Source organism: Prunus dulcis, chromosome 8 (assembly GCF_902201215.1).
Source record: "Prunus dulcis chromosome 8, ALMONDv2, whole genome shotgun sequence".
NCBI lineage: Eukaryota > Viridiplantae > Streptophyta > Magnoliopsida > Rosales > Rosaceae > Prunus > Prunus dulcis.
Window position 1 is genome coordinate 15,673,459 of NC_047657.1, and position 16,551 is coordinate 15,690,009.

General features: G+C 36.0%; 1 protein-coding gene and 1 pseudogene across 1 annotated transcript; one reads left to right on the top strand and one right to left on the bottom strand.

The window, feature by feature from the left end:
• Positions 1 to 926: 926 nt before the first annotated feature.
• LOC117638592 (disease resistance-like protein DSC1) lies at positions 927 to 11,666 on the bottom strand. Its single transcript, XM_034373696.1, has 11 exons — positions 10,793 to 11,666; positions 10,550 to 10,695; positions 7,082 to 7,592; positions 6,173 to 6,982; positions 5,813 to 6,014; positions 5,416 to 5,694; positions 4,118 to 5,314; positions 3,627 to 4,019; positions 2,901 to 3,194; positions 1,766 to 2,800; positions 927 to 1,664 (listed from the first exon to the last, which is right to left on the bottom strand). Exons 1-11 carry the CDS (start codon positions 11,278 to 11,280, stop codon positions 1,170 to 1,172), a joined length of 5,850 nt encoding a protein of 1,949 aa, XP_034229587.1. The 5' UTR covers positions 11,281 to 11,666; the 3' UTR covers positions 927 to 1,169.
• A 744-nt stretch (positions 11,667 to 12,410) lies between these two features.
• Positions 12,411 to 16,551, top strand: part of LOC117638593 — a 4,959-nt pseudogene continuing 818 nt past the window's right edge.

Sequence of the window (16,551 nt, forward strand, 5' to 3'; positions counted from 1 at the left end):
ACGTCAGGCAATGCCAGCTCCAACGGGAAGAAGCCACGTGTCACGCCCCCAGCGCTCCGATCAGCTTCTCTGAATCCAATCCAAAGGCTGGCATTTTTTGGGCAATAAAATTATGAAGAAAAAAAATGAAATTTTTAAAAAATATTCTAAAAAATTCTGATTTTTTTTATTTTTTATAAATACCTATCAATACCCTTCACTTTCAACACCAATCCTCATACATTTCATTATACTTCTACTATTATTCACTATTTACTCAACATTTTCCTCTCTTTCACCTTGTATTTTTATTTTTTATTTTTATGGCTTCTTGTATCGAAACCGGAGGGGCTTGGAAAACCATAGAAGATGTTTCCTTGTGTGAGGCTTGGCTCCAAATTTGTCATTGTCCCGACGGCAATGAGATGAAATTTTTTCATATGTGGAAAAAAATTCATGCCAAATTTTGTGAAAAAATTCTGGGGTCTACTCGTACGAAGATGACATTATCTAGTAGGTGGAAAATTCTCAATAAAAAGTTGGGAAAATGGAGAGATGCCTTGGAAAAAGCGATGGACAACTATAGAAGTGGGGGAAATCGTACTAACGAGGTAAGTATTTTATAAGTTTTGTTTTATTAAGTTTAATCTCCTAATATATATATTTTGTTAATATTTATTGCATTTTCAATATTTTGTTAATATTTCTTACATTTTAAATATTTTGTTAATATTTATTGCATTTTCAATATTTTGTTAATATTTCTTGCATTTTCAATATTTTGTTAATTTTAATCTTTAGCAATTGCTTTATGGTGACATTGATAGAAAAACGTATTTCATTTAAGAAATGCAAACTGAAGAAAGGTGCCAATTTCCCTTTTATGATTATGAATGAAGTCATTCCAACTTGAAGCAGAAATACAATTGATGCAAAATTTAATACTGTTGACTTTTAACAATTTAATACTTCAATTCAATGAAGAAAATTACATGGCTTACATGGGGCGTGACCGTGAGAAGCTAAACTCAAAAGCATCCTCAGACAAAAAGCTTGGCGATGGAGAGGACGAAGGGTTAAAACAAGAAAGACATCCCTAAGCCTAAGAAACTCAAAAAGCATCCTCAGCCACAAGTCTTGCAAACAGCTCAAATAAACTGAAATTTTGAATTTAGGGATATCGGCTTGATCTACAAAGCCCTCTGCTTTATCATCTCAGCATCTTTGCCATACAACAGACATATCCCACACTTTTCCACCCCCCGACGGGAGTTGCTGCTACCATAACCCCTTACGGTGAAGCGAACATTGACCTCCGTAACAAGTTTGTAAAACGCAGTGGGGCTTTGAGCTCCCTCTACAACTTCTTCCAAGACATTGTTATGCCACCACACAAACACCTCATCACAAGAAAATAACTGGCTTGTTAAGACATTTTTCGCGCGCAGACTACACAAATGACGTTTGACTTCATGGCTTTCACCATTACTAGTTTTGAAGTTGTACTTGCATCCAATCTTCATATGACCTGTAGCAGCAACAACCACAAGAGATAGAGCGAAACCCAAGAAATCAGTGCTAAACCAATCACGAGGAAGCCCAATCTTTATTGAACATCCCTCACTTTTATGGCTGAACCATTTTGGAATTTCATTCCCACAACATCTAATGCCAACGAAAGATTCCTGTACCATGGATATAGACATCATAACTCGTGAAACAAAAAAAAGCAACTTCTTCAACAGAAGAGAGAGAGAGAGAGAGAGAGAGAGAGAGAGAGAGAGACCTCATTTGAATTATATGATGCTTTTTTAATTTTGTATTCTTTAAACTTTGACGACGCAGTTGCCATTCGCATAATTCTGGGCTGTGCATCACCCATTATGTTGCTTCGTGCATTCTCATCCAGCTTTGGGCAATCAGAAAATATATGTTTCTCGTAAAGCCTTTGAAAAAATATATATTCGCCCCAACCTTGTGTGATTGTAGTGCTTGAACTAGACACTGTCTTCAGTGACGTGCAAGCATGTGCTTCAAGACATTTTAGCAATGGGGGGAGCTCTGGTAAAGATTCAAGGCTCTTGCAATTGATGAGGCGCATATGAGACAGCTGAGCAGCTTGTTTGATGCTTGCAGGTATGTTCTTAATTTCGGTCCAACTCAGATCTAATTTTCGAAGGCCAACTAGATTTCCAATTGATGGGGGCAGCTCTTTAACCACTGTACCTGATAAATTTAGAAACTCCAGATGTTCCATTGCCTCCGATATTTCTGGGAAGTGTTGAAAGTTAGAGCAACCACTGAGATCAAGGCTCTCCAGATATTTCAACTTCCAAACGTTCGTTGGGAGACTCACAAGGCTTTTGCAAGTCAACAACTTACTAAAATCTAGCGCTGTTGTATTCCTGGGAAGCTCCCAAAACTCACAAAGAGATTTGCAGCCCTTTAGACTAAAAGAACCCGAGAGTTTCAGTTTACAAGTGTTGCTTGGAAGACTCTTAAGGTGTCGACAATCTGTAATATCTAAGTGAGATATTTTTTCGTGAGACCAAACTGATGAAGGCAATTCCTCTATTGCTGTCTCAGACAAATCTAAAAATTCAAGATTGCATGGCATCTCGGGAAGATTTTTGAGATCTGTGCAGCCCATAAGTTTAAGATAAGTAAGCTTGCCAAGATGTTGAAAATACGAAGGAATTTCAACCAAACTTTCACAACCACGAAGATCTATATGCTCAATATTTAGACTTCGAGAGAGATTTGGGACTTCAGTTAGACGTTTGGACCAAAAAAGACTGATCCGTTTTAAGTTCACAGGACTCTGTAACAAATTAAACAAGAATTAATAACTTATTAGCTTGTAGATTATTACTTTCTAGGTCACATGTTATACAAGAATTAAATAAGCATATATAATATACCTGGTCTTCATTCCAAAGTTGCCCCCCAACTTTGCTGCACGGCATTTGAAGGAAAACAAGATTTTGAGCAGAAAATTTTGATGGCAAAGATTTCAAAGGATATGCGTACCAGTTAAGATATCTAAGAGAATTGGGAAGATCAAGATAAACAATTAATGGAATAGGATAAATGACAGGTTTGACATATAGGTATCTCAGTTGATACATCTTTTCGAAGTTTGCATGTTCCAACTCCAAGTGTAGCTGTTGAATCTTAGACAAGTCAAAGGATATTGCTTTAACATGTCCATCTCTCTGACAATAAAGAGCAAAATATAAATGTAAATATAATATACAAAATTACATTAGTAGGAATAATCTGACTTGTTTATTGCAAATGTGAATATTACTACGTACCTGGTTATTTATCAATGCTTGATAGACAACAATTTAATACTTCAATTCAATGAAGAAAATTACATGGCTTACATGGGGCGTGACCGTGAGAAGCTAAACTCAAAAGCATCCTCAGACAAAAAGCTTGGCGATGGAGAGGACGAAGGGTTAAAACAAGAAAGACATCCCTAAGCCTAAGAAACTCAAAAAGCATCCTCAGCCACAAGTCTTGCAAACAGCTCAAATAAACTGAAATTATGAATTTAGGGATATCGGCTTGATCTACAAAGCCCTCTGCTTTATCATCTCAGCATCTTTGCCATACAACAGACATATCCCACACTTTTCCACCAGATTGAGTTTGGGGTCACAAAAATCCATTGCGGTGAAGTCAACATTGACCGCAGTGCGGCTTTCAGCTCCCTTTACAACTTCTTCAAAGACATTATTATACCACCACACAAACACCCCATGTGAATATTCCCGACTTCGAAGCATATTACCCAAATCATGGCTGACTTCATGGCTTTCACCATTACTAGTTTTGAAGTTGTACTTGCATCCAATCTGTGCTAAACCAAATTTAACAGCAAGAGACAGAGCGAAACCCAAGAAATCTGTGCTAAACCAATCACGAGGAAGCTCAATCTTTATTGAACATCCCTCACTTTTATGGCGGAACCATTTTGGAATTTCATTCCCACAACATGTAATGGCAACAAAAGATCTCTTGCATAAAGATTCCTGTACCATGTATATGGACATCATAGTTATTAAACTCGTGAAAAACAAAGAGCAACTTCTTCAACAGAAGAGAGAGAGAGAGAGAGAGAGAGAGAGACCTCAACAAAATCATCATAGCTTCCATATGACTCTGAATCATATGATGGTTGTTCAATTTTGTCATCTTTAAACTTCGACGACGCAGTTGCCATTCGCATAATTCTGAGCTGTGCATCACCCATTATGTTGCTTCGTGCATTCTCATCCAACTCTGGGCAATTAGAAAATCTATGTTTCTCATAAAGCCCTTGATAAAATATATATTTTTCCCAACCTTGTGCGAGTGCAGTGCTTGAACTTGACACTGTCTTCAGTGATGTGCAACGATTTGCTTTAAGACATTGCAGCAATGGGGGGAGCTCTGGTAAATATTCAAGGCTATTGCAATCATTGAGGCACAGCCGAGACAGTTGAGAAGCTTGTTTGATGCTTGCGGGTAAGCTCTTAATTTTGGTGCTACTCAGATCTAACTCTTGTAATGAGGTTAAACGAAAGAGGTAATCATGGACAACCTCAAGGTAATTGCACTTAGCCAGGTTTAATTTTCGAAGCGCAACTAGATTTCCAATTGATGGGGGTACCTCTTTCACCATTGTACCTGATAAATTTAGAAACTCCAGATGTTCCATAGCCTCTGAGATTTCTGGGAAGTGTTGAAAGTTAGAGCAACCACTGAGATAAAGGCTCTCCAGAGATTTCAACTTCCAAATGTTCGTTGGAAGACTCACAAGGCTTTTGCAATCGATCAGTTCAATTGCAGTGAGACGAACAAGAGATTCTATTGATGTATTCCTCAATTCTTTTATTGTTGTACCACTCAGCTCTAGCACTGTTGTATTCCTGGGAAGCTCCCACATCTCGCAAAGAGATTTGCAGCCCTTTAGACCAAAAGAATTCGAAAGTTTCAGCTTACAACTGTTGCTTGGAAGACTCTTAAGGTGTCCACAATTTCTAATATCTAAGTGAGATATTTTTTCGTGAGACCAAACTGATGAAGGCAATTCCTCAATTCTTGTCCAAGACAAATCTAAGAATTCAAGATTGCATGGCATCTCGGGAAGATTTTTGATCTTGTAGCACCTCGAAAGGTTAAGATAAGTAAGCTTGCCAAGATGTTGAAAATACGAAGGAATTTCAACCAAACTTTCACAGCCTTCCAGATCTATATGCTCAATATTTAGACACTGAGAGAGATTTGGGACTTCAGTTAGATATCGGCAGAACTGAAGATTGACACGTTTTAAGTTCACTGGACTCTGTAACAAATTAAACAAGAATTAATAACTTATTAACTTGTAGATTATTACTTTCTAGGCCACATGTTATACAAGAACTAAAATAAACATATATAATATACCTGGTCTTCATTCCACAGTTGCACCCCAAAGTCACTGTACGGCGTATCAAGGACAAGAAGATTTTGAGCAGAAAATTTTGATGGCAAAGATTCCAAAGGATATCCCTCCCAGTAAAGATATCTAAGAGAATTGGGAAGATGAAGAGAACCACTCCAAAGATATGAATAACTAACACGTAGCCATCTGAGTTGATACATCTTTTTGAAGTTTGCATCTTTCAAGCGTGGCTTTTCAATCTCATACATGTCAAAGGATATGGCTTGAACATGTCCATCTCTCTGACAATCAAGAGTAAATATAAATGTGAATATAATATACAAAAAAAAAGTTTAATCAAAATTACATTTGTAGGAATAATCTGACTTGTTTATTGTAAATGTGAATATTACTACGTACCTGGTTATTTGTCAATGCTTGATAGACATCATTTGCATTGAACAACCTACTGCCTTGTTTTCGAGCAATTGCCCTACCCATTTCCTGCACCAAATCATGCATCTCTATCCGTTCTACTGACTGCATCTCTACTATCCGTCCTCCTGAGGATGCCTCTCTCAATTTTTTAAACCTCATATCTTGTGAAATTGATATGAGAGACCTATCAATAAGATCATTGATTCCTGCTTCCAAAAAGAAATAACAACTATCTAACATTTTTTCTACATCTTTCCTCAAATAGCCTTTACAAAAACATGCTATATCAAGAAATATCTCCTTCTCATTGTCATCTAATCCATCGTAACTTACTCTCAACACTTTCTGGATTTCTCCGATTGGAACTCTTTCTGGATTTCTCCAATTGGAACTCGTTTAACTTTTTTCCATTGAACTTCCCACTCTTGTTTGCTCTTGCAACGATGGAATGAAGACCCCATAACTTTAAGAGCTAATGGAATGCCCTTAATATAATCCACCACCTCTCTTGACAACTCAGTGTAATCTGCTGTTGGAGACTTATTTCCAAAAGCATGCGACTGAAAGAGCTCAAGAGCTTCTTCGGGACCTAATCCCTCAACGCTGAATATCTTCGCAGGGTCAACTTTTTGCTCAAGTAGGCCTTTATCTCTAGCAGTTATAATGATTCGACTTCCTTGGCAAAACCGATCATGATCACCAACAAGAACTTCTAGGTGTTCTCGAGCATTCACGTCATCAAGAACAATGAACGCCTTTGTACGCCTGAGCCTATCTTGAATATGAGGTGGAATAGACGGAGTGTTGATATTTACATCTTTATCCTTCAATAATTCACGAACAAGTGTATTTCGCAACTGACGTAGTCCATTCGTTTGTTCTGAGTTCTCCCTGACATTTGCAAGAAAACAACAAACTTCAAATTTAGAGGAGTGCCTGTGAAATACAGCATCAGCAAGGGTGGTCTTGCCAATACCACCCATGCCCCAAATACCAACACAGCAAACACCTGGTGAATCCAAGCATAATAACGACTCAATTTTCTCAATTTTCTTTTCAATTCCAACCAGACCCTTTAAATCACTTGACAAATCGCGATTCAATTTGGTCAAAACATCTTGAACAACTTTCTCAACAAAATCGGCCTCTGTCCTGGAAAATATCGTTATGAAAGACAAACAATAGTATGAGTACAGTATGAATCAAGTATAATAAAAAGTATAAATGGATACAAATTAGAAAGTTAGTTACCCTGTTTTGCTGGAATAATGAAACCCAGACATATTGGCTGCTTCCTCCAAAGCAGCCCTCCAGTTGGCCACCTCATCCCTACTGCTGCGCTTAAGTGGACGATCTTCAAGTGCATAAGTTCCCTGCTGTTTTCGTACATGTGATGGATCTATGCGATAAAAAATGGGTATAACAATCTGTCCATGGCTTTTCTTGCATCCAAGTATATGCACAAGTTCTTTCAAACACCATGTGGAAGAAGCATAGTCTTCTGAGAAAATGACTAGTGCAATTTTCGATCTCTCGATTGCTTTTAGAAGGGCAGGAGCAATTTCATCTCCTCTCTCGAGCCTGCGATCTATGTAGGTGTCAATGTTCTTCCGAAGTAAAGCCGCGTGAAGATGGCTGGTAAAAGCATCGCGTGTGTCTTCACCTCTGAAACTAAGAAAAACATCGTACTTTGTTTGAAGGGGAGCAGGAAGAGAAGAAGAAGAAGAAGAAGAATCCATATCCCTATCCAAAACCTGCAAACCTGTCAAAACATGCATATATGCAAATAACGCTAGGCCCAAAAAATCTCCACAAACAAGTATAAGAGAGCTAATGATTAAGTTAGAGTCACTACCTCCAGATCAAGAAATAAGCTGCAGAATAATAGTATGATTATGAAGACCAACGTTGCACCTCAGGATGACATCTAGAAAGAAGTGGCAGAGCTTCTAAAAGCAGAACGAAACAACAAAGGAAATTATGAAAAGAAAAACGAAAGTGCAGAGGAATTGTTCAAGCATTCCAACTTTCAAGCCATCCAACTCTTTCTTGATCTTGACTAAGAAAAGCACTGACAAAACCCAGGAAATAATCAGAGATGGAAAAAGAGAAGTGAACGGTGGACAAAAATTCAAACATTCACACACTGCAAAAAGAAAAGTGCATATGGGATAATGGGATTGGCAGCACAAACTTTTGCTTTTGTGGATAATGCAATAAAAATGTATCCAAGTTTTTTATTTAAAAAATGAGATGTGAGCAATGACCATCTTTCTTTTGACCCCATAGGCAACAGTCCAGCAAAATCATCAAAGCTTGAAAAAAGTAGAGAAGAAATTAATAGCCCAAGCACTTTCGGGGCGAAGAAACAAAAGAAAATGTATATATAAATTTCAATATCCGAGACGTGGCCGACAAGGCCATTGCAAGTGATCAATTTAACAATTGAAAAGATTTGTTAAAAAAAAAACAATCGAAAAAAGAATTGCAGAAATAAAACCCACGCACATGGTGTTGCCTAAATTTGGGATTATCGCCGGAGTCTTTGTGCAAGTAATCACTTTAAACTTTAGCATGTTTGCCCAGTTTATTTTTAACAGTATTGACATTGAATTCAATGGAGCACATTACATGGTTTACATGGGGAGGAAAAGCCGAAGGGTTAAAACAAGAAAGACACCCCTAAGTCTGACAAACTCTTTGTTTAATAATTTCAACATCTTAAGCATACAACAGGTAGATCTCACACTTTTCAAGCTTCAAAGCCGATAAGGATTTTGTCACAAGAAGTCTGTACATAGAAGTCAACAGAGGCCTCAATAACAAGTTTGTAAAACGCAGGGGGCCTTTGAGCTCCCTATACAACTTCAAAGAAATTATGCATAAACTGATGATACAAATTATGTTCTCATGGGTTTCACCATTATTGGTTTTGAAGGTTTACTTACATTCCAACTTCAAATAATGTGCACCATTACAGTCTTTATATGCAACAAGAAATAGAGCGAAACCCAAGAAATATATACTAAACCAATCAGGAGGAAGTATAATCTAAAATACCGATAATATCGACGAAATATTGAGGATATTATCGTTTTTTCGGGACACAGATATTTCAGAACGCATCCATACACATATCGTATAAATATCAATAATATCGATGATAATATCGAAAAATATTAATGTCGATAATTTCGCTCACACTTCAACAATATTTTGTCAAAATATCGCTATGATATTGAAAATATCGATGTAATTGAAAAAAGGAAGGAAAAAAAAAAAACACAAAGCACACAAGCAAGGGAGATTCAAACTCCTGCCATTTCACTCCTCCAATGCCTTAATCACCATATTGCTTATGTTTTTGTGATAATATGCTAAAATATGTATATTTATATTCTTATGTTTTGAACTGTTTTTGCAAGAATCAAATTTTTACATGAGAATTCAAGTCTTTGACCTTTCCTTTTGGGATGGAATATCGAGCGACTCATGGAAAGAATCTGAGACCCAATCTTCAAATGATTTTGCTTGTGGACAACGTCAACCCATCTCGAATCCATATGGGTGACATGTTAACCATTACATGCAAAACTATTTTGGGGATTTATCATTTGATTACTACTCTACACATAGAGATGATGAAGATAATGAAAATTTTGAACCTCATAGGAACTCTACGTGGTAGTCACTCATGTATCTTACCATGCAATGTATAAAGTGTAAAATATTGTAGTAAATCACCCTAAAAATTAAAAAAAATGATTATGGTGTGTTTAATCTTCTTTCATTAATTACTACATATTTTCTACACTCACAGTGTTTGTCAGCTCACTATATAATCAACTTAAATTAGTTAAAGTCAAAATGCAATGCATTCCCTTCCAAATTTTTGTGATAAATTAATAGATAATTGATTAAATAAACATCCTCCAAAGTTTCAATAAAATTTCCAAGTTTTTCTTATAATTTTTGTGGTTTTTATTTAATTTTTATTGATATCGATAATATCCCGATATTTCATTGAAATTTTTGTGTTTTTGGACTATCGATATTTTCTATACCATCGATATTTTAGACCTTAGGAGAAAGCTTGAAGTTTATTGAAGATCCTCCATTTTGATGGCTGAACCAATTTGAAATTTCATACCCCGAACATTTAATGGCAACAAAGATCTCTTGCTTATATTATGTAACATGGATATACTGAGAATGAGAAATGAGGGATGAAAAAAATCTCCAAATTGGATGTATATGCACAAAGCTAGAAAGATAGAAAGCAAAGGGTTGCACAGAGTAATTAAGCTAGATGACAACACGTTTACACAAAAAGCCCCCCAATTTACACGTTTTACGCATAAAGTTCTGCTTTTGTATTTTCTTGTTGGGTCCATATGGGAAGAACATGCATATGGCCCCAATTTACAAGTTATAACCACCGCAACTTTTTTTGTTTTGTTTTTTTTAAATTTAGATTTTGTCATATTAATCACCCAAAGTTTAGGGGTGTTTTCGGTGCATACTTTTGATGAATTTCAATGAAATTAAAAAGTTGAGGTATTTAATTTAGATTTTTCAAAAAGATGTTGTTAAATGAATTTTAAAATTAATTAAATATATTCTTTCATTTAAATACACTCAAATATTTAAATCAAAATATAAAAGTAACTAAATACACCCTATTTGAATGACTTTAATGAAACAGGTTAATCAGCAAACACCTGGTGAATGCAAGCATAATGACAGACTCAATTTTCTCAATTTTCTTTTCAATTCCAAGCAGACCCTTTAAATCACTTGACAAATCGCGATTCAATTTGGTCAAAACATCTTGAACAACTTTCTCAACAAAATCGGCCTCTGTCCTGGAAAATATCGTTATGAAAGACAAACAATAGTATGAGTACAGTATGAATCAAATAATAAAAAGTATAAATGGATACAAATTAGAAAGTTAGTTACCCAGTTTTGCTGGAATAATGAAACCCAGACATATTGGCTGCTTCCTCCAAAGCAGCCCTCCAGTTGGCCACCTCATCCCTACTGCTGCGCTTAAGTGGACGATCTTCAAGTGCATAAGTTCCCTGCTGTTTTCGTACATGTGATGGATCTATGCGATAAAAAATGGGTATAACAATCTGTCCATAGCTTTTCTTGCATCCAAGTATATGCACAAGTTCTTTCAAACACCATGTGGAAGAAGCATAGTCTTTTGAGAAAATGACTAGTGCAAGTTTCGATTTCTCGATTGCTTCTAGAAGGGTAGGAGCAATTTCATCTCCTCTCTCGAGCCTGTTATCTATGTAGGTGTCGATGTTCTTCCGACGTAAAGCCGCGTGAAGATGGCTGGTAAAAGCATCGCGTGTGTCTTCACCTCTGAAACTAAGAAAAACATCGTCCTTTGTTTGAAGGGGAGCAGGAAGAGAAGAAGAAGAAGAAGAAGAATCCATATCCAAAACCTGCAAACCTACAAGTAAGACAGAACCGCCAGATCAAGAAATAAATAAAAGTATGATTATGAAGACCTCAGGATGACATCTAGAAAGAAGTGGCAGAGCTTATAGGCTATATCATGTTTTAGCAATTGTAAAAAAAGCAAAACGGAAAAACAATGGAAATTACGAAAAGAAAAAAACCCAGAAAATAATCCAACTCTTTCAAGCCATCCAACTCTTTCTTGATCTTGACTAAGAAAAAAACTGACAAAACCCAGGAAATAATCAGAGATGAAAAAAGAGAAGTGACTGGTGGACAAAAATTCAAGCATTCACACACCGAAGAAAGAACTTGATAGATAAAGATGACAAATCATCTTAAGGAGAACCAGACCAATTTTTGTTAGGTCCACATCATGCACAAAAGAAAGACAAGCTAATTAATTTGTTGCAATTAGCAAGAAAAAGGAGAGAGTGACAGAGTTGCAGGAGCACCTAAATGTAAACAATGTTGTGATATTTGAATACTGCACGAAAAAGGCTAAAGAGAATGGAGAGAATAAGGGAGTTGCTGAACAATGCAGACTTTCTTTTATTTATTTATGTGAGTTTTAGTTTTGAGAGCATTTAAAGTATATTTAAGTGGGTTTTTGATTATTTTTGAAAGTTTTTATAAAAACTGACATTTATGAAAGTGGGGGTAAATTTTGGCTATTTTTAATAAAAACTCTATCTAAACCCTTAAATAGATACTATCTCTTAATTATTTGATCAAATTCATTAATTTGATCCAATGCTAATCAATCCGCCATGTTTGATATAGAGGATTAGATTGGATTAGCTTAGACTAGTAAAATGACTAAATTTCATGTGCAATCAAGGAAGAATATAGATGTCGTTTTCTAACTTGAAGGATTAAAATGGACTATTCATATGAGTTTGATGTCTAAAACTATCTCCGTTAATCCCCTTGAAAAATGATGGGATTAGTAGGGATAAATTTTAGGCATCAACCTCCAAAGAATAATCCGTCCTAATCCTCTAAGTTAGAAAACAACACTCAACCTATTCTTTGATTGCACATGAAATCTAAGCACTTTATTGAGTTAGCTAAATACACTGGCCCATTCTCTAAGACTTGATCAATGGGCTGGGTTCAACTAAGGCTGGTCCAGGTTGTGGACAAGGTTCTTATTTTAGTTTTAGTAATTTATTTATATGTTAATTGAGGAAAGAAGATTCCACTTACAGCCTTTATTTATTTTAATTTGCAATTATCTAATTCCATACCTCATATTTTCCATGGTTTCTCGCTAAGCCAGACTTCTTGGTTCTTTTTTGCTTCTTTTGATGGCAGCCTGCTCTCAGGGACCTGATTGCTAACCTGAGGGTTGAAATCCACTTCGTTTGTCATTTATAGATCTGCAGTAAACGTATACAACGATCAGCAAATCAGATCTATTAGGTGAGTAAAAGAAACACAAATAGAGACTTCGGGGCAAACCTGCAGTGGGGGTGGTGGTATTGCAAAAAGAAGGACTGAAGAGAAATGGTTGCTTCGTTTCATCTTGTTTCTACATGGGAAAGAGTTGTTTCGTTTTCCAAGACCCAGTCACCAATTAAATGCCATGTTAAAACTTTTTTGTTTTTGGATTGGGAAAATCTAAGAGGAGTGTATCCAATTCAAACTTTTAATGATTTTCATAGGGTTTAAAAGTTTGGAGGTATTCAATTTAGACTTTTAAAGAGTATATAAAAGTCTAGTGGTATTCAATTGTGGCTTTTAAAAAGTATTTAAAAGTTTAGTGGTATTCAGTTATGACTTTTAAAAAGTATTTAAAAATTTGGTGGTATCCAAAAAGTTAATAACTTTTAAAAAGCTTATTAAATGAATGACTTTTCTATATTTTTAAGGCTAATTGTTAAGAGCAAAAGTCTTGCCAATTTACTAGTGACTTTTATCAACTCGATGAAAGTATTTAAGAATTTGTCATCTCTATGAAAGTCACTCACTTAAAAAAAGTCTTTATAAGTATGAATTGGAATTTTTGGCAGGGTGGCATGCATTAGGGTCCAATTAAAGGCCAATTAAGACAAGCCACGTTTAAAGCAAGCTTTGAGCAAATTGTTTGTGTTGCTTTGCTTTTTTGTTTTTTTAATCCTAAGCTGGATGACATTAATCTATTGGAAAAAAAAAATTATATATATATATATATATAAGACTTTTCTTTTTTTTTGCCAATAATCTTAAGAATAATGCTACTCTTATCACATTTGTTACATCATCTTATGTGGCAACTGAGATGAACAACCACATTAATTTAAATTATTTAATATTTTATTTTCTTATATGATTTATTATAGTATTTGTTTTTCTAATTGCCTTAATTAAAATACACTTCATTGATTTAATTGATGTGACATATAATATGGGCATGCCACATCATATGGTATAGAAATGTAGGATAAAAATGTGGTAAGTGTAGCATTACTCTAGTCTTAAATCAATATACTCCTATGAGTACTGAAATGAAACATATATATAAGACTTATATATAAAGCAATTATAATAAATAAATAAATCAGAATTTTCTAGAAAAAAACTGGAAAAATCGAATCGAAAAGGGTCGGGAGTAGCTTATAATTTTTTGGATCGGAATTTATAAATACATTTCCATTCCGATCTCAATTTTATCAGAAATATCGGATTTCGACACTTTGGATATCGGAGGTATCGAAGTCAAATTTTTTTGGAAAGTTTAGAAACAGAATAGGTCGGAATCGAATTTTTCAATCCAATTTACACCCCTAGAAGAGACCAAATTGCAATATTTCATTGCTCCAATGTGTTAATGAAGGATTAAACCGAACTGAATCACACCACATCCAATCCTACTTTACAATGCCTCCACACCCATCTTGACATGACTTACAAGGTCCATCTTAAAATACCTACACTCAAGTAACGAACAATTAAATAAAAAAAAGTTATGAGATTCTTACTCATGTGTGTTCTTTATGCTTTGCTAGCTAGTTAATGCCTTAATGCCATGAGAAAAGAAACCCAATTTGCATGTTGATTGTTTGAACCACAAAAACTCAAATTCCATGGACACATGACAATGACTAGGGGTGGGCATAAAAACCGATAAACCGATCAAACCGACCGAACCAAACCAAACCGAACCGAAAAAGAGTGTTTTTTGACCAAATTGAAAAAGTCAAACCTGAACCTGAACCGAACCGAAAGTCAACGGTTCGGCCCTCGGGTCAATTTTTGTTAGAACCGGAGAACCTGAACCGAACCGATGAATATTTAATTTTATATATATATTACACGTGGCGTCATTTGATTGGCCAAAGAATAGGCTCAGTGAGCCTGCTTGCAGCGTATCCTCACCCTTTTTTTCTTCCGTAACCCTCTCTCACCTCTTAGCGACTCTCGGCTCTCGCTCTCTCTCACTCGGTCTTCACTCTTCTCCTCTTTCCGTTTCTTCTTCTTCAAAACCCTAACCCTAAGTAAGCAGCGGCGCCTCTCTCTCCCGAGTCCTCAGTCTTCAATCGATTCATCTCTCCCGACCTTAGATCTTTTGGCGAGAACATCGGCGTCGCTCCTTCGTCGATCTCTCTCACTCTCCTCTGGCAGGTACCATTTCTTCTCTCGATCTCCTCTGGCAAGTACGAGTTCTGTGTGTTACTGTTTAGGTATTAAGAAAGGATGATAGAACTATGATGACTAGAAAGGAGTTGTTCGAAAACAAATTGAGAAAAGCAGCTCATGGATGGAAACGGATCAATGAGCTTTGACTTTCTGGTGTGTCTCCATCTGGGAGATCTTGTTTCGTAGATTTGTTATTTTTGTTGTTATTATTATCATTACTGTTACTATTTTTATATTTTTCTATATCATTTTTCATTTGCTTTAATAATGCAAATTATGCTACCATTGTTACAGAAGAAGAAGCATCCTGGTTTAGGCATTATGTTGATCAACCAGCATATACGGATCTTCACTGGGTAAGCTCCAATTCTCCCTTTTTGTGCCATTCTAATTTGTCTATATTTCAATATCCTGTTTGATAGTGTTTTTTTTACTACAATTTTCCCACTTCCTTCTATGATAAGTATTCTGCATGTTTTTGTCGCCTTCAAATATTTGAATTGTTTGTATTTTTTAGTTAATATGTTAATCTTCTCTTCAGGGAATGTTTGTGCCTTTTATTAAAGGATCTGGTACTGAGGAGCAGCAAGAGAAATGGTTGCCGTTGGCATATAAGATGCAAATTATTGGTTGCTATGCACAGACTGAACTTGGTCATGGCTCCAATGTTCAAGGGCTTGAGACCACTGCAACTTTTGATCCAAAGACTGACGAGTTTGTTCTTAATAGTCCTACACTCACTTCAAGCAAAGTGAGTAATTTTAATAATGTTGCTTTTTTGTTTTCTTCTGATTTTTTTTCTTTTGAGTGAAATTTTAGTATCTATGATAACAAGCTTGTGATGGGAATTGTGCTTAGTGTCATTTTGATCTAGATATTTTCAACCATAATGTGGTGGTTATATTTTTCGTTGATTGAAATATCTAGTTTAGGCACTTATTTTCCTTCCTTATTGGTTGTGAATAGTGGTGGCCTGGTGGTTTGGGAAAAGCTGCTACACATGCTGTTGCTTTTGCCCGTCTTATTACTGATGGAAAAGACCATGGAGTAAATGGTAACGACCAAGTGTAACATTGTTTGGAACTTCTATCGTGAAGTGAATGGTCTATTGATTTTAATTATAGAACCAATTCTCTTGTTTTAGGTTTCATTGTCCAACTTCGGAACTTGGATGATCACTTACCTCTTCCAGGCATAACAGTTGGTGATATCGGCATGAAATTTGGAAATGGAGCATACAACTCCATGGACAATGGTGTCCTGAGATTTGATAATGTCCGCATACCAAGGGATCAAATGTTGATGAGGTATCCACTTTGTATGCATTGTACTTGATGATAGATAGGATTGTTGTGCTTGAGTGCCCATATTTCTTATTCAAAGAGGTAGAAAGGATGGCTATTCTCATGTTCTTCTCAAATGTGCCAGGGTCGCACAAGTTACAAGAGAAGGAAAATATGTCCAATCCAATGTTCCCTGACAGCTACTTTATGGAACAATGGTTTTTGTGCGGCAAACAATTGTCGCTGATGCTTCCACTGCTCTATCACAGGCAGTATGTATTGCCACTAGGTATAGTGCTGTTCGTCGACAGTTTGGTTCAGAAAATGGTGGTGTTGAGACAC

Coding starts and splice junctions, on each gene's coding strand:
- LOC117638592 (XM_034373696.1), bottom strand. CDS start 11,280: ATGGATTCTTCTTCTTCTTCTTCTTCTCTTCCTGCTCCCCTTCAAACA. Junction 5,315..5,415: donor AACTGTGGAATGAAGACCAG/GTATATTATATA, acceptor AATTTGTTACAG/AGTCCAGTGAACTTAAAACG. Junction 2,801..2,900: donor AACTTTGGAATGAAGACCAG/GTATATTATATA, acceptor AATTTGTTACAG/AGTCCTGTGAACTTAAAACG.